Source organism: Haliotis asinina, chromosome 13 (assembly GCF_037392515.1).
Source record: "Haliotis asinina isolate JCU_RB_2024 chromosome 13, JCU_Hal_asi_v2, whole genome shotgun sequence".
Taxonomy (NCBI): Eukaryota; Metazoa; Mollusca; class Gastropoda; order Lepetellida; family Haliotidae; genus Haliotis; species Haliotis asinina.
Window position 1 is genome coordinate 20,811,016 of NC_090292.1, and position 26,731 is coordinate 20,837,746.

Here is a 26,731-nt window from a genome sequence, read left to right on the forward strand (position 1 = left end):
TTATACTGAAGGCCAAGGTTCAATTCCCAATATGGGCACAAGGTGTGAAGCTCATTTCTCATATCCCCCACTGTGATATTGCGGGAATATTTGCTGGATACTGCCGCATAAAACCGTACTTGCTCGAAGGGTTTCAAAAATTCCATTGCCCAATGCCCGGGACAAGTCAGTTTTTGTTTCTGGCAAACAAATAATGGTATCTTACTTGTCCACAGACTACTAGATAATTTCCACTTATGGTTTCAAACTGCAAATAAACTTGGATTTCATTTCATATCTGCTCATAATGTAGCTATTACATTTCGCAATAACAGCAACTTAGAAATTAGAGCTATCGTTCTTTGAAATTTATCACTCTTCCATAGATAGTCCAGTAAATATTAACATCAAACATTGTATCATAAAATCAGGGCAAGTGGAAAATTAGTCATGACAAGTTATTTTCTTGAAGTCACTTGCCCTTTGACAAGTCACATTTAAAAAAAATTTTGAGCCCCTGACTCATTCTCTGTTAACTAATACTACATGAAGTATAATTTCATATGGTAATGAAGCACTGTATTGGTTTGTCCTGTTACAAATTGGTAGATCTAACCACCACTTCCATTCATGAAATCAAATAATTTCTTTGTCGCCACTAGAATCGAATATTTACAACTATGTGCTAGAGAGTACTTGGTAGCATTTTGTTGTTAATCTGAGTGAGAAACACAAAATGGAATATCTACAAGGCACGTAGTTATATAACTTGTGTTATTTTAAGTTGGCCCCTTACAGCATTGCCATTAGGTTATAAGCAGCACTGTTGGTGATGTATTGCCTGATCTCGCCAGTAATGTTTGGGTCTGCTTGTTTGTTGTTTAATGCCACACAGAACATTATTCCAGCTACATGGTGAAGGCCTTTAACTAATCATGTCTGGCCCAGGAAATCTAGTGATCAACAGCATGAGCATCAATCTACACCTTCGTTATACGATGGCATCATCAATAAAGAGTGTCTAGATGTCCTCCCTCCTACCTTAAATAAGGCATCCTTTAGTGTTCTCAGAGTTGATCCAATGTTGATCTCTTGTGACGTAGACCGCCAGTCTAGTAAAATAACATGATCGACCTGACCTCGTTGTTTCCACAGTGACCTGGAGGCTTCTGGCAATGCATTACTGATGTAGTTGACGGTGGTTCTGTTGACAGGTGAGAGAGTCAAGTTTAATTATTACTGATGTAGTTGACGGTGGTTCTGTTGACAGGTGAGAGAGTCAAGTTTAATTATTACTGATGTAGTTGACGGTGGTTCTGTTGACAGGTGAGAGAGTCAAGTTTAATTATTACTGATGTAGTTGACGGTGGTTCTGTTGATAGCTGAGAGAGTCAAGTTTAATTATTACTGATGTAGTTGACAGTGGTTCTGTTGACAGGTGACAGAGTCAAGTTTAATGCTGTATATCAGGTGAATGTTCCTCTGGTGCCCGAGAACTTCACAATCGAAGCATCAAGAACAGGTCTAGAATGATAGCCCTCAGAGGAGAACTGACATCACTGGAGTTTTGCCTGTCCTGAGTGGTGCTGGGATAGCTTAATGGTTAAAGCGTCAGCTCCTCACACCTAAGATCTGGGTTTGATTCAACATATAGGTACAATGTGTGAAGCACATCAGAGATACAGATAGTGAGTGGGAGTACAGGCGTAATTTACCTATAAAAATAATGAAGCATGACATAAGGGACAGTTCATAACTTATGGCCAGGGGGGTAATAGTGATTTTGAGGGGAATCAGCCATTTTGTTCTTGAGAGGTTGTGGTGTGTGTGCAGGGGGTGGGGTGGCGGGTTTGTCATCAATTTTGTCTGTATATAATGAATTATGTTAAAAAAATATGAGTGTCACATTGTACAAGCTCATACCAAAAATGATTATCAACCCACCCACCCACCCACCTTCCCACCCACCTTCCCACCCTAGTCATAAATTATGAACAGTAAGTTATCTGGAGTCCTGCTCATTGCCGTAATATTGCTGAAACACACAGGACTCATGCGAATTTGAAAGCTGCAGTAAATAGGTACAAGACCTCCATTAAAGTCCACCTACCCAGGTTGAAGTATACTGGCAGGAACATTGATACAAGACTTGTGGCTGATGTGAGAGTCGGCGTAGTCCTCCTCGGTACGGACGTCCATCAGAATGAGCTGAGTTTCCCGGTCGTTGAGCAGTGTGAACAGCTCCATTGGTGAGATGCTGCCTGGAGCTGTCACTGGTGGCACTGTAGTCACAAATATAACATCACAATGTCATCCTATATTATCCCTGGGTTATACCTTTTATCCTTTAGGGGGGTTGTTGATTGGACAGTGTAGTAAAGTGAGTGGGTGGGTGCGTGCCTTGGAGTCGAGTGGTTGAGTGGTTGAGTGGTTGAGTGGTGTGGTTGAGTGAGTGAGTGAGTATAGTGAGTGGGTGCATTCACCGGAGTGGAGTGGAGTTATCAAGTTGGTGGGTGAGCTGGTGGGTGGGTGGGTGGGTGAGTGAGTGAGTGGGGGTGGGTGAGTGAGTGAGTAAGTGAGTGGGTGCATCCATTGGAGTAGATTGGAGTTATTGAGTTGGTGGGTGGGTGAGTGAGTGAGTGAGGGTGGGCAGGACTTGGGTGAGTGAGTGAGTGAGTGAGTGATTGAGTGAGTGAGAGAGAGAGTGAGTGGGGGAGGGAGCGATCGAGCAATAGTGACAGTTTTAAGCTGTTTTTAGCAATATTCATGCACAGCTTGCAGGGGCCTATTCTAATCCAGAATTTCCAGTGGTTTGATCCTGCAAGTGTTGGTACTGAAAGTTGATGCTGTACCTTTAGATGAGCCATTTTCTTTGTCATTCCCCTTCTCCTCAGCTGCACCCTTTTCAGTGTCTTTCTTCTCCTCCTCCTTCTTCTTCTCATCGAGAGCTTCCAGCTTCTTCGCCACTGCCTCAGCTTCTATGAGGTCATATCTGGAACAGGTTCACACAGATTATCATTCATCAACTTTTAGGGTCTTTTCAAGGCCCAAACAACAACTTAAGGACCCATAGAAACATAAAAGTAGATGGTTTTGTGGTCCTGTCAAATATGGGGGCCCGTCCATCAAAGGGAAGTAACTCTCAGATACATCATGTCATTGGGCACAGACACACTGATTTAAATGAATTTGCCCACCAAACCTTTGGCTTAGATCACAGCCTCCCAATAACTGACTGTTCCAGCCATAATTACATAACACACCTGGGTTCACACCTGCTCATGTTTTTTTTAAAGTTTTACCTTTCTTTAAGGTTCTTGGACAAGCTCTCTGCTCTCTCTATAGCATGAAGCTGGTTCTTCTTGCCAATGAGATTGTCAAAGTACTCCTGAGGAATGAAAAGTCACTAGAATTAGATACTACTAGGCAAAAGCAAGTGAAAATACAGAGAGACTCTTGTCATTATCATTTTACATATACAATTTGACTGAAATCAGTTCCTAAAATACCCTCAAATAACAAAGGTAAAATACAGATTAACCTTGTTGTATGCAGGCCAGAAGATATTGTATGTATATCCTGTGACAGTTGTCAGCTGTAGCAAACAGACTGAGTTGGTCATATGATGCCTAGTACTGCATTGCATCCACACCAAGATTGTGACAGGGTTACCTCCCTTGGTTGTTGTAAACAGTTGGGCAGACAAAATCATTTCAGTTTTGTGAAGGATTATAGAATTGGACTCTTACAACCTGTCTTGTGTCAGGGGTTCAATTTTCTTTTTTTATAAGCGACTTTCCACAGGGCAAATGACTTCAAGAAAGTAACTTGTCCTGACTATTTTTCCACTTGCCCTGATTTTATGACACAATGTGTGATGTTAATGATTACTGGACTATTTATAGAAGAGTGATGCTGGCAAATGTTGGTGAAATGAAGGAAAAGTGAAGAGAACTGTTTGTTTTCTTAAGAGCCTGGAATGAAACATTGATCATGCAGACTGGATCAAGCCACACACGTAACTGCACTGAACACTTGGAATAGTCATACCTGTATTGTGGGTACAATGAATCGTATTTTTTTTACCATACTGGATGCACATTTGTACACTGCATAAAACCTTGTTAACATCTGCTTTTCAGTTCACTCTATGCTGTCGCTGTTTACCTTCTGCTTGATGTATTCAGACTTTTTCCTGGCCATCTGTATCACATTGAAGTACCGCATGTACAGGACATAAGCTCGCTCCTCGTCCGAGAGTTCATCTTGATGCACAGCTTCACGAAATGTCTTGTCTGCAGACTTGATGATGCTGTAAATAGTTGTCACAGACTTAGTTTGAAGTCAACATTCCAATAAGGTCAAGAGTCAGGAAGTTTAGGTCTATTTCACTTTTAGTAATATTCCAGCAATCTCTTGGCAAGGGACACCTGACATGGGCATATATTGTGGGGAATTGAATACAGGTATTCGGCCTGACAATCCCACGCTTTAACCACTAAGCTGGATATGATGACAGACTTCGCCTAAGCAAGTGAACATGGCCCCGCTTCATAACATACACAGTGACAATACCACTAAGCTACTCCACTGCTCCAGTGTGGACAAGAAAATCCAGTGACTGATATCATGAACATCAATCAGGATAGCTGGATATGATGACAGACTTCGCCTAAGCCAGTGAACATGGCTTCGCTTCATAACATACACAGTGACATTATCTCCCGGACAATAATGGTCAATGAAATTCCCTGTACCCTACCTTTCAGTGTTTCTCTCTGGTGACTGACTTGGTTACCACGTCATCATATTAGCCCAATTCCGTAAAACAATCCTCATAATGTTAATCACAGGATTGTCTGGTTGAGACTCAATTATTTACAGACGCTGTCAAATAGCTGGACTATTACTGAGTGTGGAACAAAAAATAAATCTTTCTGATGAACCACAGACATGTTCATGCACTGGTTTGTCTTAGGGTTGAGGGAGAATATGCTTATCTTATGTCGCATGGTTTGTAGGAACATGCTGTGACCAGACAATCCAGTGATCAAAAACATGAGCATGGACCTGCGCATTTGGGAACCGATGACGTGTCAACCAAGTCAGCGAACCTGACCACACGATCCCGTTAGTCGCCTCTTACAATGGCAACCATGGGTTGCTGAAGGCCTATTCTACCCTGGGACCTTCACGGGTCATGTGTGTACAGTGAGGCTCCAGATATCCAGAACCCACATATCCAGAAGCCTTGTCTGCTGGTCAATTGTCCACTGACAAACTTAATCATGGGGAGGACATCATTGTGTCAAACTGCCCTAATGTTCGGTTGCAATGAGACCTGGGTGTGGTAAGCCAGATGGCAGAAAACGTTGTTAGCACCTTGGCAGTGAGCGGTATGCCACAGCGGCAATTATTGACCATGATTGATATGAGGGTGGTAGTGTTAGGGTGTGGGACGCTGACAGGTGATCAGATCTGGTCATCGTTAATGAACCAGTGACTGGTCAGTGATACACTGACGAAATTTGGTGTCTTGTCGTGGCGCCACTGGAATTACTTAGACTGGAGATACAAGGGTGTTGTTTACATTCTAAACTTACATTGTAACATTATTGCCTAGGTCTTTGCACTCCCCCAGCTTGTTTAGGTCTGCCATGTTTTTACCCAGGTACAGGTCCTTCTTCTTAGGGCTTTTGCCCGGCATGGTGGTCGCGTTGTTTGATCAGCAACGTCTTCAATACGGAATCTGAAACAGAGGCAACAAGGCTGGTTATTCCATACAGGTTCCTTCATGCTAAAGACTGGTTTTTCCATACAGGTTCCGTCATGCGAGACTCAAAGTCTCCAGTGGAATTTGCAGGCTTTTTGGCTTGCTTTAGCTGTGTAGCAGCCACAAAATTTCCGAGTCCCGTGCTGGGATTCGAACGACGCCCATTCTGATCTGAAGATGGACACCTTGTCCACATGACCAAAGAGGTTAACCCCATCAACAAGGTGACAAGGTAAGGATGTCATCTGTGGGATGACTCCACGCCCTGCTACAGCTGCAATATTCTAGCAATATCTCAGCAGCACGCACAAGTACAGAAATCATGAACCACAAAATTCAACATCCTCCCCATACAATGATTACACTTTCACAGGCTCTAAATATAACTCAAGGATATTTTAAACATTCTTATCATTATCATAAGCCACATTTCTATAGCGGCCAATGTGAACTACTTCTAGAACACTCTGAGGCCCTTCACAAGTTGTTTTTACCTCGCTCATTGGATGTCAGTCTCAAATATCACATTGTGTTATCAGTCATAACTCCCTGGCGAGTATGAAACTTGTTATACTGTTTCGTGCCATGAAAACCTGATTTACATATTCACATAATGCTGAAATCCAAACACCACTGCTTTGTTTATTTCTATTTTTACCAGTTACAACTCAATCCTAGATCATTGACATGCTACAGTAAAGAGACTGAAGCACTAATGGTTGTGAATCTTACTGGTATCTGAATTGTCAGTGTTCTTATGCCCAGGACTCATTTACTACGTTTATTGCTGAAATATTGCTGAGGCAATGAGAGCTTTTATAACCTTCTTAACTGCACTACTAAGCATAAGAAATTAGGCAAATTCAAAATGTGAATCATGATTTGGCAGTCTAAGTAAACTTAGCGTCAGTGTATTTTGTTACACTCCACCACTGAGTCTAACAAAACCTAGTAGAAGGTCGTGCCAGGTAACCGTTGTGCGACCAATGACCGTCTAATCAAACGCGAGACGGTTAAACAGATTTAACAAATCAGACAACGGCTACTATTTAGGGATCAGAGGGACTTTTAAAATGTTCAGGTCACTGACAGATCTCTCCACTTACAAAAATCTGCATATAACAGTTACTTGATCTGCAGTATATGTGCTTTGGGTTTTCTGTTGACATGGTTACCATTAGATTATTTCTGCAAGATAACATCCTTGAATATTGCCAAAATACGCTACGCTAAATAGCATTCGAAATCGTTAGGGTAATAGGGTACGAACCTTTTCGAGATAAAAAGTTCAAAAGGTGTGTGCGAATGTGCACTTTCGCAATTTGGTAAGCTGTGTTCTGATTGGTCAATCTCAAAGGTTACCTGACATGACCTCCCACAAAGTTTTGTTAGACTCAGTAGTTGACTGTAATGAAAAGTACGGAGGATAAGTTTACTTAGAATGCATGATTTGGGGATTTTATGTCTATGAAAGCATATGCATCATCAACATGATCAATATTATTTGCCCACAAATCACAAATACCACTTCAGATACAAAATCAACTGCATAAAAAAGGAGCAAGCAAAAATTCAGTAAGATTAGTTATTATGTTCATTGCTGGAATATGGCTGAAGCAATGAAAAAATTGAATAATCTTGTTATCTGCCACACTAAGCATGAAAAAATGCAAGGAGAATCATGATTTGGATTTTGGATGATGTGTATATGACATTATGTGCATGCATGGATTGCATGTGTGTACATGCATGTTACTGGAGATGTTTCAGAATAATGATGGTGATTTCATGAATCATAGATACCAGCTGACCACTGATGTGCTAATTTAATAATGATAAGCCAAGTATATAACAGATAACATACTCAGCACCTCCAACTGCTCATCATTACGGTTGGAATTCCCCCAAATCACAATTTGCATCATATTCAAAAGCACAGAGTTGTCAAGCCTGTAAATCTCCCAGTTCTTCTAGCAAATCAAAACTTTATCAACATTCGTTTTGTATGATTAACAGTTGTAACGTAGTTCTAATAGACAGTGAATTCGCAGACAATAACATTTATGGGAATCGTTCCTTCCGTTCCCCCATATTCTTTCTTCTGCAGATTAGCAGAGGAAACACTAAAAGGCTCAACACAACATAATGTAGATAATCTGTGAGTTCTCTAGTAATTGTTGTGTTAGGCTTTGTTAATAATTGTAGTATATATCAATTTAATAACATTATGTTGGGTTTGTGGAAGGGAGGAACTCTTACCAAAATAATTTAACAATATCGCCAACTGCTACAAAACCGATGACACAAACTCATCTGACCTTACGAAATCATGACTTAGTCTAGCGAAGTTAGTGACTGTCAAACCATTTCGTTTTAACATGTTAACCGCTGATCTTAAACCTGAGTTAAAGGCATTGACAATAAACATGCTTATCATTACTACATTCCATTTCAATGAAGAGCCAAAACAATGTTGATGAAACCTCCAATATGTCAACACTCTACGATATTTCGGAATCAAAACATCGTCTTACATTTCTCGCTTCCGCCATGGATGACACTATTTTTAGAAATAGTAAAAAATCAAGCCGTAACGTTAGAATGAACACAGTGCACATTCTTTTGACTCTGTAATCACAGTCTGTCTAATTTTCAAAGACACATACATTATTTAACAATACTGACTAATTTTGTTTGACATTTTGTCATTTTGTAATAGCTATATACAAAATGTGGCAAACAAGAAACCATATTCCGTTTTAGTTACATATTTTCTCTTATTGACCAACTTCCTGTTCGGGAACTCTCAAAATCCAATCGCATTTCAACACGAAAAGATAACGAAAATAAAGTGGATTTGAACGAGTGAATTATACGCTGTAGATAGTTAGTCAGGATGAAAGCGTGGCGTGTGTGTCTGCTGCTGTCTCTGCTTCTCGCTGTTGCTTTCGCAGCGAAAAAGACCGTTGACGAAGATGAAGACGATGACGAAGAAGATGGGAAAGTAGAGGACGATGAGGAGGAGATAGAACGAAAAGAAAAAGAGAAGTTTAAGAAGAAAGATATCAGAGACTATTCTGAAGCGGACTTGGAAAGACTCTACGATCAGTGGGAGGTAAAGCTTTTCCGATTTGTCAGTGTGTAGCATTTTATGAAACGATCCTAAACGCTATGTATTAGCAGGGCAGATATGGGTCGATACGCCATTTAAATGGACTACAAGGGGAGGGGCGTGAGGATCAGTCATGGGTAGTTCGCGAACACTCAGGACAGGAAACGGTCGTTTATCTTTAACATCACAATCGGACAGCTTAGGGTCATGTGTTCACATCTGCCTAACAGGGATTTGTTAGTAATACGCATTGAATTTTACACAATACCTATAGACCACAACCACAGATAGATCTGCACCTTGTTTGTTCAAAAAGAGATCATTGCCAAAGTTACACTGCAGGGCTTGATTTAGTGCTTTGTTACCATGGTTACTAGCACAAGTGCGACCCGGTATTACAAAGTGAAACCTACTTATTAGACTAATTTGCATGAGGCACAAGTCCATTTTAGGGTGGAATATCAGAATAAAACATCTAAATAAATTTAATTTCATATTTATTTCATTACATATTGCAATAAAAGCAGTGCAACTGGAATTTGGCTGGTGCAGTTAGGCCATGTCTTAGGTTGCACGTGGTGCAAGTAGGTTAACTTCTCTGAAATCAAGCCCTGCACAGAGCTACTGATTGACAGTGGTTAACATGGTTAAGCGTTTCATTTTCAGTGAGAGTCCCTAACCATCTGTCAGTTTCAACTTACACTAATTAAAGTGTGTCATGAGCAAAACGTAGTGAATTTGCTTGCAAACATTCAGTTACACCTTTGCAGATGCCCCTATTTCAAATGCCCAAATCCATTGCACTGAGTTGCCTCCCTTGATTTGTTTAAATCCTATGTTTGCTATGATTCTTGTGTACCCATGCTAATTTTAATGTTCAATAATAAACCTTGTGTTCAGTTCATCATTTGAAATCCTGATTGAAATTAAATGTAACTCAGTTTAAGTGCCACAGTAAAACGTAATTGTCTGTAATACTTGTTAAGGATTAAACATGTTTATGTTAAGAGATCCCTAGATTACTAGTATATCTCTTGTTTGAACTTTGAATTTAAGGTGGATAGCACTGTATATGAGATATAGATAAAGAATTATGTATATAAAATGTATATACTGTAATATGGTTTCATTGGTAGTTTTATCGCTGATAGGTAAGTGAGTTTAGTTTTACGTCACACTCAGCATTATTCCAGCTATATGGTGGCACTCTGTAAGCAGTAGAATTTGGACCAGATAATCCAGTGATTAACAGCATGAACATCGATCAATTACATACGTCAATCAAGTCAGCAAGTCTGACCACCCTATTCTGTTAGTTGCCTCAAATGACAACCATATAGCCATGATAGGTCAGTGGGTCGATTATATCACAGTTTTATGCAACACAAAGATACAAATATAACTGTACTATCATGGTTACTGAATGTTTTCAACACAAAAATATCCAGGAAATTTATCTATATATTCCTTGCGACATTTCTAATGTGTTGGCATGTTTTTCAGAACTCATGATTTATTCATTTATAGCATTTATATCTGAAATTGGATATATTAGCCGCAGGTTTTTCACAAAGAGCTATTTAAGGCACTGATATCGCTGATCTGTGATGAGACTTTGAATGCTTAATGATGATTCGTGTTGGTCTCTGATTTGCTGGAAATTTGGTCCACTGAATTTTTAATATCATTTTATGTTATGGTCTCAGATTACACCTGAAGGAGTAAAGTGATATGTGTGAGTTGAAATGGATTTGAAGCGTCCATTAAGACTAATAAGAGCACAGTTTTGGTAATGTATTAATTGTAATGATCTATTTTCTTTAACTAAGAGGTGTTGTATCATTTTGTTTTAATACTGCATTCAAGAAAATATAAAAGCTCTAAAACAAATAAATATTTAGAAAACTGAAATAGAACTTGGGAAATGTGTCAAAAATAAAGACATCAGTTTCTTTACTTTGAGAGGTGACGTATCATTTTAATTTATTATTTTATTTATTATTATAATGTATTATAACATATTTACATTAATAATAGTCCATTTTTCTCTCTTTTGCTGACCCGTGAAGGTCTGGGATAGAATAGGCCTTCAGCAACCCATGCCTGCCATAAATGCGAATCTGCTTGTCCCTAAGAGGCGAATAATGGGATTGGATGGTCAGGCTTGCTGACTTCGTGTCATCAGTTCCCAATTGCGCAGATCGATGCTCGTGCTGTTGATCAGTGGATTGTCTGGTCCCAACTTATTTATTTACAGACCACCGCCATATAGCTGGAATATTGCTGAGTACGGCGTAAAATTTCACTCACTCACTCACTCACTCACTCACTCACTCACTCTTGCTAAAGTGGACACACATTATAAACTGCCCATTTCCAAATAGTTGGAATATTGCTGAGTATGGCGTAAAACCTCACTCACTCACTCACTCACTCTTGCTAAAGTGGACACACATTATAAACTGCCCATTTCCAAAAATCTTGTGGAGTTTGCAACATTTTCACTTAATATTTTACAAATGGATCATCAGAAATATATTTTCCTCACAGCTGTCAACTTGTGAACAGAGTTGTTGTCCCCAGCCGTGATTATGATATTGCTGGAATATTGCTAAAAGCGGTGCTAAGCCACATTCATACATTCACTGAACATTGTTAAGATTACTTATTCATGAGGTTTAACATTTATTAGATATTTATTGCAACATAGTGAGAATTTATGTGATTTTTTAAATGTTTTGGAACCCCAAATATATATATGTCCTTGAGTAATGAGTTGCATTTACAGTGATTAAAGCAGTTTGCAGGGATAAACCTGGCTCAGAAAAGATATGAGAAAAAATCTCACATGGGACCAAAAACAAGGGATTTTTCCAAATCTTATGAGATTTAACTGTTCATGGTCATTCAGAAGAAAGGGAATAAATAACAAATAGGACTTCAAGTGAACCAATCATGAATTGTAATGAATTAAAACTCTACTAGTACTGGCATCTACTGACTAAAATCTGCTAGCATCACCACTGGGGTCTGCTTTCTGGTTGTCATTGAGATCAATGATTTCAGTTGTTTCTTTGTTTTCATTTATAGTCTTTAAAATTTAAAAATTTTAATATTGAATGAGATGGCTTCTTTAGCAGATGCTTTTTCGGAGCCATGATGTTGCAGAACACAACTTCCGAACATGAACTCTGTACAGTGTCTCATAAACAACACAGTACTGCAAGGTTCCGAGTTTGCCATACTCCTTGCAGCGCAGCTCGTTTTGTACAGCACTGTCACGATGTTCGAAGTTTCATACCAGTGGTTATGTTTTGAAGATTTAAAAAAAGGTAGAAAGCAAAGGGAATATCTTTGACAGAACAAAATAATGACAAAGCATGTGTCAGTAAAACAGATGTAAACACTGTATTATTTCAAATAATACAGATGAGCAGGATGTGATTTTAAATCGCTGCAGATAAATTTGAGTGCGATTTTATAGCAATTCATCCTGGAAAATCACGATATCATGGCCCAAGTCAATTCCTGAATGTATGTTCAAGGAGGCCTTGATTACACAAGTTTTGTGAACCACAGCTGATGTTAACAGTACTTCAGCAGAACTACAGATAACCTTTTTGGTCATTGAGTTATGTACTTGCTTGTGTTTATCTTTTGTTTATTATTGGGTATTCTAATTTTCTTTTGAGGAACCAAATAAATTGGGTGTTTTCCATAAATTGCAAAAATATAAGAAAGTTTAAATGTTGATTAAATTTTATGTGTTTGTTATTTATCCTTGATCAGTCATATGAGAAAAGATAAGAAAGATTGCAAGTTGCTAAGTTCATGTGCTTAAAACAGGTGCTCTCATTATACTGATCTTTCCTCAGTAACCTGCATACTATGATTTGACATTTTCATGTGTACACATGTAAAAGCACATGCACTGATTATTTACAAAAACATTCAAGCACAGGTATATGAAACTTATGCAACAGGAATTGAGTTTTCGCATAAATATTTCCATAATTTGCTAAGTTTCAGTGTTTGAAATGGGATGAAAGCAAATGTCAGACATTTGTATCTCAGGGGGATTTTCTTTGTCAGTCTACTAAAATGAACAAGATGATGTCAAGAGATATTCTGAAATCATAGTCCTTTGATATCTTGGTTATCATGAAATGAGTGTTACTTGTAACAAGTAAGGTTAAATGAAAAAGTGAAATGTTTCTCAGGCAAGGGCACCTCACATGTATTTGTGTGTGCAACACTTTTTTATTGCCATTTTAAAAAAAAGTAATTTTGACTTTGCCACATCCCGATCATCAATTTGTCCACTATAAGAATAAGTGCCTGTAAGAACGAATGAAACTGAATCTACAACACATTAACATGTGCTAAACTTTCCAAGCTGTATTTTTGAATAATAAAAATGTGTTCCTCCCTCATCACCTTTTTTCTGTCAAAACATAAAAAAGAAAGCCCTACCCCCCTCGTCACTTCTGTAAAAAATGTGCCCGAGAAACATTTAAATATTTTTAGTCAGCTTACGCATATCACGTTTGACTGTGGCACAATTCACAGCGATCACGCCAAGGCCCAGGTTCTATTCCTAAAGTCTTTTTCAGTGAAATTGCTGGAATATTGCTAAAAGTGATGTAAAATTAAACTTGCATGCCTGCATTAGGGATCTGAAAGAGACATCTCTTTTGTGTTGATCTATTAGTATGATTGATGTAATTCAGTCAGAGACCCGTGAAGGTCCCGGGGTAGAATAGGCCTTCAGCAACCCATGCTTGCCATAACAGGTGACTATGCTTGTCGTAAGAGGCGACTAACGGGATCGGGTGGTCAGACTAGCTGACTTGGTTGACACATGTCATCGGTTCCCAATTGCGCAGATCGATGCTCATGTTGTTGATCACTGGATTGTCTGGTCCAGACTCGATTATTTACAGACCGTCGCCATATAGCTGGAATATTGCTAAGTGCGACGTAAAACTAAACTCACTCACTCACTCAATTCAGTCAGATTCATAACTGTTTGATATGTGTAAAGAAACGTTGTTCTATTCTGAACGGTGGTGAGATGAAATCATGATACTGTGATGCTGCCAGTAAAAAATCAATTCAGGACTATAAATATTTTATGACATGAGCCAAATCTGGTGGTAGAGGTGGAAATGTCAAGGAGTTAATGTCTTTGTCAACTGCTGACATATCACACTTGCTTGCAGATCAGTGTGATTGATTCTATTTTTAAACAGCCATTTGTGTCCTTTTCTTGTGACACAAAATACCCCTGAAGATCAGGGTTAGAACTGAATTTCAGTAGCTCATGCTTGTCGTAAGAGGCGACTAATAGGATCAGGTGGTAAGGCTCTTTGATTTGGTTGACATATCTCATTGTATCCCATTTGTGTAGATCAATGCTCATGTTGTTAATCATTTGATCGCCTGGTCCAGATTGGATCATTTTCTGATTGCCGACATATAGCTGGAATATTGCTACGAGTAGCGTAAGACTTTCCCTGCAAACATTCACTGATACTAATGAATCACAATTTCTAAGTATTTTAATATGTAACCATAGTGACCAGACTGGGTCATTAGGATTCTACATTTAACATCATTTGCATAAATATTTAAGTTGCAGTTTGTAAATAAATTGTGTATTTTGTTCCCTTCAATGAAAATCACAGTCAGTTATCACCATGGTAATGTGTCTGGGAGATACAACCAACCAACCAACCAACCAACCAACCAACCAACCAACCATCCAACCAACCATCCATCCAACCAACCATCCATCCATCCATCCATCCATCCATCCATCCATCCAACCAACCAACCAACCAACCAACCAACCAATAAATATGCAGTTTTGGCATTCATGCACAAGTTTTTACATGTACTCTGCTATTCTGGCTAATGTACAGATGTGCAACATAGGGAGACATGTTGTATCTGATAATATATATGATGGGGGAGCCTATTGGTTATAACATATGCTATTAAAACCGAATGACCAGGTTTGAACCCCCACACTGGTCTGTTGCTTTGATAGAATGTTACTAAAACAGTTTAAAACAGTTTAGAATCCAGTGTTATTTTTTGGGGTAGCCCAGTGGTTGAGGTGTTCAATCATCAGGCCGATGACTCAGGAACAATTCCCCACATGGGTGCAATGTGTGAAGCCCATTTCTGGTGTCCCCCAATGTGACATGGTTGGAATGTTGCTAAGGGCGGTGTAGAAACTAAACTCACTCACTCACTCTTGTTGGCCAGGAGGATGAGGAGCCTCTCCCGGAGGACGAGTTGCCGGAGTGGAAGAGGAAACAGAAGGGAATCGATATGTCGAAGCTGGACATGAGCAACCCCGAAAAGTTGATGCAGCAGACCAAGAAGGGGAAGTCACTCATGATGTTTGCCACCGTCGCAGGTCTGTGTCAGTTTTATAAGCTCCAGAAATGTTCCCCTGGCCTTCAGCAACCACTGGCAACCCATGCTTGCCATAAAAGGCGACTGTGCTTACTAATGGAATCGGGTGGTCAGGCTCACAGACTTGGTTGACACATGCCATCAGTTCCCAATAGCTCAGTTCTATGCTCATGCTGTTGATCACTGGATTGTCTGGTCCAGACTCGATTATTAACAGACCACCATACCAGATGTCCCCCTGCCATGTTGTTGCTGAAATTGCCAGGGGGCGCAAAAGCTGACTGATGCACCAGGTTATTTTTTCAGTGAGTTTGAGATGTCAGGATTGAGCCCACCTGTGACCAGGTGTACTATAAAAACCTTAGAGTCAGCTTTGTGTATAGACACTTCTGTGTTGTGACAACCTCTAATGTGCAGTACACAATCCTCCATCACTCACTCACTCACTCACTCACTCTTTCACTCACTCCTTTGTTGATGTGTGAAACTGCATGTATGCTTCTGTCTACAGGCAACCCAACAGAGAAGGAAACGGAGAAGATCAGCGGTTTGTGGCACAGCAGCATGTTCAATGCCAATATGGAGATGCAGCGGTAGGTGAATCTCTGTGAACCCCATTTAGAACACTTATTTTGTTTCCTCTATGATGATGATGATGATGATGATGATGATGATGATGATGATGACTGCCAACTCTTCCAGGTACGTGGTGGGAAGCAACCGTGTGTTGTTCATGGTGTCAGACGGGTCTAAGGCATGGGACGTGAAGGATTTTCTGGTGCAACAAGACAACTGTGAGGAGGTGACCATCGAAGGTCAGAACTACCCTGGGAAGGGAGCGCCCAAGAAGGTGAGCAAGAGGGCAAGATTCTCATGTGGGATGCAATACCCATTGTCAGAAAAACTTGAACCAGAAACTGACAGGGGTAATGGAGATGCCTCAAATGGTGCTTAAAATGTTGAATTCAATATATTGTGCATGAGTAATGATTAAATATGAGTTCAGATATCTGAGAGATGAACCCTGTGAGGAAATGAGTGTCTGCTCTTAATGGTGGCAATATTTTATTTTGACATTAACAATATTTATTTAACTGAAAACAAGGGATGTACCTTGCCAACCCGTGCTTGCTTTGAAAGACATTTAGAAATACATATAGAAAGACATTTTATTTTCTGTGTTGCGCAACCCTATTTCCACTACAGTTTGCCTGTAAGTCATCAAACATTAAAGCATTTCGCATATTGATGTTTTATCAATTTCCAGTTGCAAGTTAAGATGTGAGTTAGTTAATGCTTTAAGTCACATGGCAGTATTTCAGGCATATTGTGACTGAAACTAGTTATACTTTCATGATGATATACTTTCATGATGATATACTTTCATGATGATATACTTTCATGACGATATACTTTCATGACGATATACTTTCATGATGATATACTTTCATGGTGATATACTTTCATGGTGATATACTTTCATGATGATATACTTTCATGATGATATACTTTCATGGTGATATACTTTCATGATGATATACTTTCATGATGATATACTTTCATGATGATATACTTTCATGATGCATAAAGTTAGATGATATAAACGTGTTGACCATGACAGTCAACACCAGTGTGTGAAGTACTGTCCAAACTCTACTAGCCATTCCTAGGTGAATGTTTTTATCAGGTCATGATAAAAAAAATTGAGTTGACTTGATGAGTCAGAGAGAGTGATATATTTAAATAATGACCCAATGAAACTTCACTAGCCAGTTCAGTTGGGAGAGTGATCTACAGGCCCAGCTGGTTTTTAACAGCCACAGGCTATTTTGCACACCGTCAACACTACTAGCAAGTCATTTTAATATCATTTGGATATGAACTGAGGTAATGGCCTTGGCATTAAAAAATCAGGTAAATCTGAATTTTTTCTCAAGCTACAAACAGATAAAAAGCCCCCTCGGTTTTTCATACAAAAAGAACGAGTGATGTCCATGACATAATGTCACATTAGTTTATGACGACGTTCTACTGAGTTTAGTTTTACACCGCTTTTGGCAATATTCCAGCAGTATCATGTCGTGGGACACCATAAAATGGGCTTCACACATTGCAGCCATGCAGGGAATTGAACCCAGACCCTTGGCATGATGAGCGAACACTTTGAGTTCTATGCTACTCCACCACCTCTCAGACCAAAAGAGGCAACTTACATTGTGTCTTTGTTTATAGGCTGATGACAAAAAGAAGGGGGATGATAAGAAGACAGAGAAGAATAAGAAGAAGAAGAAAAAGGATGAACTATGAAGATGACCAATCACCATGGAAACAGAGATGCTTGTATCAGACGAATACATGTTTATGAAAGTAGTGTGACCAAAATCCGCATTACGAGATGGAAGGATACATGTGTTTGTGTGTTAGCTGATTGATGTTCTGATGAGGTGAAGTGTGACCGTTCCTTGTGGAAGCGATGCAAATATTTTATGGTTGAATTATCAGTGGATGATTGTTGTATGCTGTGATCTTTAATATATTGTCATTTAGACAATTTGTTCATGAGACCAGATTTGTATTAAGAACCTTTTGCCAAATAGTTTAGGTTGATTAGGTGAAAACCCAGAAATCAGATTGTTTTTTGTCATTTTCTCTTAGTTTTTAGATTCATCCTCAGATCATGCCTTTCAGTAGGATTTAATTCTAACTCTATAAATATTCAATGATTAATGATCAAGTTGATAGCAAGTGATAATTACATAACCACCGATTTTCCTATTTAAAACAGTTTCAGATTTCAGTGTTTTAGGTTTTAAGAAAAATCTGGCTTTAATTATCATTTTTCCATTAAATTTGCAAATCAAATTTTAGATGGATGTAGACTGATACAAATGCATGTGTTTACTCTGAAAATCTCACCCAAACCACACCTAAACATTTATATCTCAGAAAACATTGTCAAGCTTGCCATGTACATTGTCATATGTGTCACGTGTTCGCAACTAACAATGAAAATATGTAAAAACAATCTCAACTCACGGATCATTGTGTGTTGATGAGTATGGATCACAGATTGTGCCCTGAATGTAAATATTGTACACTGTTGTTCTTCAGAGATGCTTATGGTGTTTTAAAACTGACCTCATGATGTAACTGAAGGGCAAGCTTAAGGAATGGTAGCTGTGAAATTTTATCTCAGTTTTGTAGCTCAATCTTCATGATCCAATACTCACTAGTCACTGATTCTCATATATTTATTGCTATGTACCGCGCAGCTTTAACTATTCAACAGTCACAAGTAACATGCAAAATGTGACACCAACCTCTTTGTACCCACCATTTTGTACCAGCCTCTACATGGTCTACATGGAAATGTGGCAGATACTATTCTTCGTTCCTGGCTGCAATTCCACAAAACGATCAGTGAGAGAAAGGCGTTGTTATAGTGTCACTATATATATATACTTCATGTTCTCAGAACAATAAAATTTCTCAAGGTGTGGCCTTTCCGACACTGAAAGTACAATCTTATATATTAAATCAAATAAGACATACATATACACAATGGTTGATGTTAAGTTGAGTAAATAATACAATGTGCCCACATACATACACACAGTGACACACATTCACACAGCCAAACACACATGTACAAAATTTCTCACATGCATACACTTACGCACACGTACACACGCACACACACAAACATGAAGACACCCATGACACACAAGATAGTACAAGTAAAACCAACATGGCAATGATTCCCAAACTCAAGATATTGAAGCTGCTCATATGTGCAATATGAATAATATCAATTCCAGCTAAAGCATCATTGATTAAGCTGAAAAATGAGCATGTACAATGTGTTGTCATCTTGTAGTTGTCTCCCATCATTTTGCAGTTGTCTCACCTTTGTGCTTGTCTCCATTCAATCAGCAGTTGTCTCCCCTCTTCAATCTGCATTGTCTTCATTCTAAAATTATCTCCCCTCGTCTTGTAGGTGTCTCCTCACATGTGCATGCATAGTCTGACATTAAAGCAGCAATAGGATGGCTACCTCAACTAGTTCTTTTTCAGAGTTCAGAAAGATGAACAGACTTGTCTTGATCACTGGATGACATAATATTCAATTTTATTGTATCATATCGTTGCTAGGACCCCAATAGCAAACAATGAAGACAACTGACTGCAAATACTAAAATTATTTTTTGTATATGCTTGTATTTTTACGGGACACATTGATGAATTACAGTTTATATCAGGGTATGATTTCATATTCTTTTCACCAGATGCAAGCAATGAATTAATCAGGCTTCAACATTAAAATAATCCCAGCACCATGCTGTAAACAATCCAATCATTGTCACTGACAGCAGACGATTCCTTCATCAGCAGAGTGAGATATTTATATCCAACTTCATTATCTAAAAAAATGCTCATTACTCCTAAAAGGACATTTTGAAGGATGGGGCTTTTTACTAACATTTTCATTAATAAATTTCAGGGCTCAATTTCATGCTTTGTTACAGGGCCAAGATTTCCAAAGCTCTCTTAGCGCTAAGATTGTCGTAAGCCCCATACATATACATTAGCTTACGTCTATCTTATCGCTAAGTGAGCTTCGAAAATGTAGAAGTGCAAAGTCCAACCTCGGTAAAGTACTCAAACACGCACCAGGTGCAAGTACATTTTTGAGTGAGTAAACCGCAGAATGAAATATCTAAATAATTCAACAACATATTTCTTTCATGACATATAGAAATAATAGCAGTGCAGCTGGTTTTTGACTGGTGCAACTAGGTTCTTACCGTAGGTTACACCTGGTGCAAGTTGGTTAACATGCCTTAAATCGAGCCCTGAATTTCATTTCATTTCCACTAAGGAAGCTCAGCATGTCCACCGTTACAACTCGCGTATTATGTAGTGACATTTGGTCTTGTATTTAATGTCACATAACAGTGTACTGTGTGTGGTCTACATTACAGGTTGTTGAGCTTGAAAACAGGCTTGTTTATATATTGGTTCGAGGAAATGAGACACTAGATATTCACAATAGATGGTGAGGTAGCCTGTTGGTTAAAGTGTTTCACAGAAGACCCAGGTTCGATTCCCACAGCATGTGAAGCCCATTCCTGGTGTCCCCATGACATAAAACTAACATGAGTTATGCACCTGCACAACAGGAGGGGACTTACTTAGTAATAGAAACATATACCAGTACAAAGGCTGGCATGCCCTCCTGGTTTAAAATGTTTCCTGTGTTGGGTACATCCTGTCAATAACAGCTTCTGTGGTAATATTTTGCCTGCATCCTGGAAATAGCTAAGACAATCCCTGTGTTAAGGTTGGATTTTTGTTCTGTTTCCTGAGTGGTGATCACAAAAGCTTGCAATGCTGTGTGCAGTTGTCTTCCATCAATCTGCAGTTATCTCCCTTAGTCTTAGTTTTGATGTTGAATGATGGGTTAAATGTCCAAGTGCCTTTTTAGAAATACTTTGGATACTTGCTGTATGCTGTTACATTCTGTATATGCAATAAACACCCCACAGTAGCCACACTCACTCAGTTATGTGGGATGGTGGGTCAGCCTAGTGGATAAAGCGTTTGGATGTCACGCTAAAGATCTGGGTTCGATTCTTCACATGGATACAGTGGGTGATGCCCGTGTCTGGTGTCCCCTGCCAATATATTGCTGGAATATTGCTAAAAGCAGCGTAAAAACTGGATCATCTGGTCCAAACTGAGTTATTTATTTGGCTGGAGTATTTAGCAGCATTAAACAACATGCAAGCAAAATAGGAAAATTGAAACCGGGGGAAAGTAGAATTAGGTTACATCAATTTTTAGGGCAAAAGGCTGTTTTATTACTATTATTTTCTTTGATTATATATTCTAGGAAAAGAAATCTGTTAACCTTGATGTATAAATTTACATTAATGAGCTCTGGGTTAAGATCAGTCAGTGGTTGTCTTCATGTTTCTGCTGCATTTCTTCTATCAGGATCGTTCTGAGAACTGTGTTATCAGCTGCTATTTTGTGATGCTGAATAAATGTTTCTTATATATATGTGTACCTTATCCTGTTCTTTATTTTAGCTTATGGCTAGATTTGTCTACAACCGCTAACATCTGAAGGGCTGGTGTAAATCCAAATAGGGTCCATTCAGGTTGCAAAAGTACTGTAAGTCCCCATGGTGATCTACCTTCAGTAGTTGGCAATCTATAGCTCATTTTAATACTGCATTGTACTAATTTGAAATCTAGTTTTAGAGAGAGAAGCTAGTTTTAATTCTTGATACTGTGATGTTACATATATAGTTGTTTTTTCTGTCCTTTGTTGACTATAAACTTGTTTTTGTCACTATATGGCTGAAATAGTGCTTATGTGACTGTAGATCTTAACTCACTCATATTTACTCTAAGCGCCACGTATAGAATATGCCTCACGGTGCCGCTTGCTTACAATGGAGTTTTCAAATCAAACACAAATGGAGAATCTAAATTTATTTCTGTTCAAGTGCTGGGTATCCAAATAGCGCCCAACCTTAAATAAGCGTCAGGCCTTTAACCAGCACGGGTCAGGGAATCAGTTGAAAATAAAGTGCATCGGCGTTTATTGGGGAAAATACGGTAAGCATCATTTATGTGTTGAGAAACACAACTGCGCCAAAGGAATCTCATAGTTATCACATGTTTTCATTTTAAACGTATTATGTATTTAAAATGTGTACCATCTCAAGTCAGCTAAAAGTCTACTGAAAGTTTGCTGAGGACCACATTTTCCGAAGATGACACTAAACATCTTATTGACAAATACAAATACCATGGATGAAACATGCAAAGAAATATTTATTTGAAAGGAAATTATTGTACGGACGAAGAGGCCAAACTGACACATACTGGACAGCCAGGGTGAGACGTCCGTAATCAAGGTGATCATGAAAGCATACAACAAATCTCCAAATCACGGAACAAGTCACTGACCATGACATAACTGACATGTCGTTATGGGATCAATGAGATGTGATTACAGCTTGGCACCCTCATCTCATGCTTCTAATAAGAAACAGGGTGGACGCCAAGGAAAGATTGTTTCTCTCATGGCAGCAATTCTGAGTATGAACCTGAACACACACCAAGACTTGACATGGAAACCAGATGCTTGTTCCAAATGTGCTCTTTTTAGGTTGAGGTCGGGTGAACGAAGTAGCCACTCCAGGCGTACGAGTGTCTCTTGCTCAAGGTAAGCATCAACCGTCCTGGCAAGATGGGGTCGAGTGATATCGTCCACGAAGATCAAGCCAGGACCACCTACACCAGTGAACAGTCTCATGTACACATCCGTGATATCATCCTCAGCACACACCTGCCATCATGCTTGTCACTACCACATGGAGATCGGGGGAGTCCTGCACTTTACCGGGCGCACCTTTTCGGATATATTACTGCTCCGACCCTAACCCCAAACCCGAACATTAGGAACGTAACGGGTGCTGTGCCTGGTTAAAAAAAAAAGAAACAAAAAATGCATTCTAGCCGAGATCAGTACATCCAGCCGTGCTGATACCTCCCCAAACCACGAATGAGTGGACCCGTGAAGGTCTACCCGGGGTACGATAGGCCTTCAGCAACCCATGCTTGCCATAAAAGGCGACTATACTTGACGTAAGAGGCAACTAACGGGATCGGGTGGTGGTTGACGCATGTGGTTGACACATGTCATCGGTACCCAGTTAAGAATATCGATGCTCATTTTGTTGATCACTGGATTGTCTGGTCCGGACTCGATTATTTACAGACCGCCGTCTTATAGCTGGAATATTGCTGAGTGCGACATAAAACTAAACTCACTCACTCATCATCACTGTGATTTCAGCCCCTACGTATCTGATTAATGCTTTGCCGTTGGGGGATTCTTGACATCAAAACTAAACGTCCTGTGTTATCGTTTGATTCAGTAAAGGAACTCCTTTATGAATATACAAATGAACAAAATGTGCTTGTGACCTTTGTCAGACTGATGAATATAAATGTCCGTTTCAACTAAAAAGAAACCTACACTGTACAAGTAAATCTCGATCTTGACGATTATGAGGACTATATTTCTTGAAATAGAGATTTTTGGCCTTGATTACATTTAGAAAGTGGTCAAATGCAATATATGTCATATGGGATTTCACTTTCTTAGTAAAGTACAAATTCTAGTCGCGGTGACCGACCGGCTAGGGGACTGACTTTGTGTGCTGGCGATTAGGTGCCTGACTCTGAGGGTGCGGGTTCGAATTCCGGATGGGACTCAACCAAAAAAGTACTAGAATTTGCCCTTTACTAAGAAAGTGAAATCCCATATATGAAATATGTTAGATTTTTGGCCACCTTGAATACGCGTGGGAGACTATGTCCCTGAAAACAGGCCATACAATGACATAAATGAACCGTACATTAACAACTATTAATATTATGATGGACAAGAGTGAGTGAGTGTGTTTAGTTTTACGAGACGCTCATCAATATTCCAGCTTTATGGCGACGGTCTGTAAATAATCGAGTCTGGACCAGACAATCCAATGATCACCAAGTACCATTCACCATGTGTCAACCAAGTCAGCGAACCTGACCACCCGATCCCGTTAGTCGCCTCTCGCGACAAGCATAGTCGCCTTTTATTGCAAGCATGATGGACAAGAACACTATAAGATTTATTAGAATACCATTATTCCACGCTGTCATCACGATGGCCATCTCTCTGTTAACATGGAATATACGTAGACTACTTAACGGCACTGAATACATCAATCAGACATTATCATTGGCTAACATCAAATAAGTTGCATTATCTGAATGCTTTCCGTGAACTGAAAACTGTGACATACACCTGAGCGAAAGCAGACTTGTCATGCTCAAGTGGATCACACGACCTGGCACTGTTAGTTCACTCAAGCTCCGCATGGAAAGCGAAGGGTGTTACCGTCAATTCTGATAATGTCATAGCAATCAAGCTTAGCTGCTACCACCATTGTGATGTTTATGTCACTGCTTGTCGTCTGCCATCGACGAATGTTTTGCATGCAGCTTACTGTAGTGCTCTCAGTGAGCTGTTAGATTTGCATGACTGTCTATCTGAAAAAGGTTCAGCCATTATTCTTGGTGATCTAAACCCTGACATATGTACTTTAACCAACCAGACAGTATAGATCACTACAACGACATGATGAGCTCTGCTCTACTGAATGCTTCCTCAAATTCCATGCCTCATAGTAACTACAGGCCATATCTAAAACCGTTTTGGAAAGCTAATTGCCTAAATGATGTTCATAATGATATGAGAGTAGCCAGGCGTGCATGGGTCAATTCCGGTAAACCTCAGAAACATGACTCTGAACCACGTTTGACCTATAAAGATCAGAAAAGGAAATTTCGATGTCTGTTTCGGAAATCAAAAAAATCTCATAAAAGAGAAATCATTGTTAAAAGAAACTGAATTATCTGCTGAACTGGACGTAAACACCTCCAACAAAACTGTCCGAAAACAAAGAGCAGTAGTTACAAATGTATCTACACTTGATTACGGAGGCGAGAGCGGCTCAGCGCCATCTGAAGTATGCAAAATATGGGGCAAATACTATGCTGATGTAGCTCAGCCTCATGAATAAGAAACATTTGATGATAATTTAAAAATCACATATCTCAGCTAGTCCAGTACATTGACAATAGCATCACTGAGACTTTCTATTTGATGCAAATGTTATTTTAGCAAAGACAAATCATCAGGTCTGGACAAAATTACAAACGAGCATACAGCATATGCCAGTGATGCATTCATTAATCATTTATGGAAACTATTCAATCATATGACTAAATCTCAATATGTCCCATACAATATAGAACTGGTATGGTAATATCAATATACAAAGGTAAAAATAATAAAAACGACCCTAGAAACTACACACTAACATCTTGCATTGATAAACTGTTTGAAGAGCTCTTGCTCAAACGAATTGAAAATAAACTGCTCAAATCAAATCCGGACCTCAAAAAGAGCATGGTGATATTAAGTCTGTGTTTACTCTCATGGAGAGTATACAATACTTTAACCGTAGAAATTCCCCTATCTTCACAGCCTTTCTCAACAATTCAAAAACTTTCAACAGAATTTGGCACGGTGGTTAATTCTGTACGCTTCACGAACTTGGTATTAGATGAAATACTTGGAAACTGTTACGTCACTGTTGTAGTCGTTTCTTGCATACCACAGAGAGAGAGGTCAGAAATGTGCTTGGTCAAACAAGGTTTGGGACAGGGGAGGGTTATATCCTCTTGTTTTTTATCTCATTTTTATTACTGACCTAATTGCATCATTAAGAGAAGAGAATTGTGGTATCTGTCTTGCATGCTGACGATAGTACACTCGTAAGCGCATCCCCATATGATCTACAGGCATTACTTGATATTGTCTACTCATGCACTTCTAAATGGGCATTCTAATGCGCATCAAAAAGTACAATCATCGTTTTTAGCAAAAGAATGAACTACGATCTAAACTTCCACTGCAGCCTTTGTAACATACCAATCCCCTTATCAGAATCTACCGTATAGATCTATGGGCTTTATTCGCCCGTGGTAGATACTGCAGTGTGATATTTTACGGCAATATTACACTAGTGTAATACCGCTAGATGTATGACGTCATAAGGGTTCGGAGTTATGACGTCACAATGCTAATGCCGCTGCTGCAGTGGTACTGGACCTTGTTTGACTCGATGGAAACTGGGAGTCCTCACACTGTAGCCGCAGTTTCTATCAGTGTGTGTTGGAAGTAACACACAGAATACTAAACTCGCTTCCGTGAAATACCATTTTCATAACACTCGTGAAAGATCTAGTGTCAAGCTCCCTTTCGCTCGTTCGATACTAAATCATTCACACGCTTAATAAAAATGATTTTACACGGAAGGTCGTTTAGTATCCTCTCTCTGGGCATCGAGACACAAGAACCACACCTACGTCTGCAATTCGTGAAATGGGTATAATATAAGGGTAACGCTATTTTTCAGGGCATTATCATTTGCAGAAGCCCAAGGTCTTTCATTAACTGCCCTACGAAGGAGGGCAGTTGAAAAGAACGAGGGCTTCTGCAAATGATAATGCCCTGAAAAATAGTGGTACCGTTATTATGGCTAAAATGAATAAAATTTTTAATACAATAATAATAAAAACAGCAGCATCGGTTTAGAAGCATTTACTGCCAACAACAAAACGGCGGAGGTCACTGACACACATTTTGCAAATATAGACACGTCATAGAATAACTCAGGTGACGTCACTATTGAGAGTGACGACATTCGACCTTGACCTTTGCTCATACTACCAGCCGCCATTGTTTTCGGTCATCAACAAGGTTAGACTTCAAGTCGATATTTTCATTGCTGTATGTTGTCATTTATG

General features: G+C 39.3%; 2 protein-coding genes across 2 annotated transcripts in view; one reads left to right on the top strand and one right to left on the bottom strand.

The window, feature by feature from the left end:
• The window catches only part of LOC137259266 (ubiquitin carboxyl-terminal hydrolase 8-like), a 36,151-nt gene extending 27,634 nt beyond the window's left edge, over nucleotides 1-8,517 (bottom strand). The window contains exons 1-7 of the mRNA XM_067796899.1: nucleotides 8,287-8,517; nucleotides 5,583-5,728; nucleotides 4,147-4,291; nucleotides 3,282-3,367; nucleotides 2,832-2,971; nucleotides 2,090-2,261; nucleotides 1,021-1,183 (exon numbers count right to left, since the gene is read on the bottom strand). Of these exons, the coding sequence (XP_067653000.1) occupies nucleotides 1,021-1,183; nucleotides 2,090-2,261; nucleotides 2,832-2,971; nucleotides 3,282-3,367; nucleotides 4,147-4,291; nucleotides 5,583-5,686 (810 nt within the window). The 5' untranslated portion in view covers nucleotides 5,687-5,728; nucleotides 8,287-8,517. The remainder of the gene's footprint in view (nucleotides 1-1,020; nucleotides 1,184-2,089; nucleotides 2,262-2,831; nucleotides 2,972-3,281; nucleotides 3,368-4,146; nucleotides 4,292-5,582; nucleotides 5,729-8,286) is intronic.
• Nucleotides 8,518-8,560: 43 nt separating this feature from the next.
• Nucleotides 8,561-21,353, top strand: LOC137259273 (LRP chaperone MESD-like). The gene is made up of 5 exons (XM_067796906.1): nucleotides 8,561-8,867; nucleotides 15,138-15,291; nucleotides 15,802-15,883; nucleotides 15,993-16,140; nucleotides 17,523-21,353. The coding sequence occupies exons 1-5, from the start codon at nucleotides 8,649-8,651 to the stop codon at nucleotides 17,595-17,597; spliced, it is 678 nt and encodes a 225-aa protein (XP_067653007.1). The 5' UTR covers nucleotides 8,561-8,648; the 3' UTR covers nucleotides 17,598-21,353.
• Nucleotides 21,354-26,731: the final 5,378 nt, after the last annotated feature.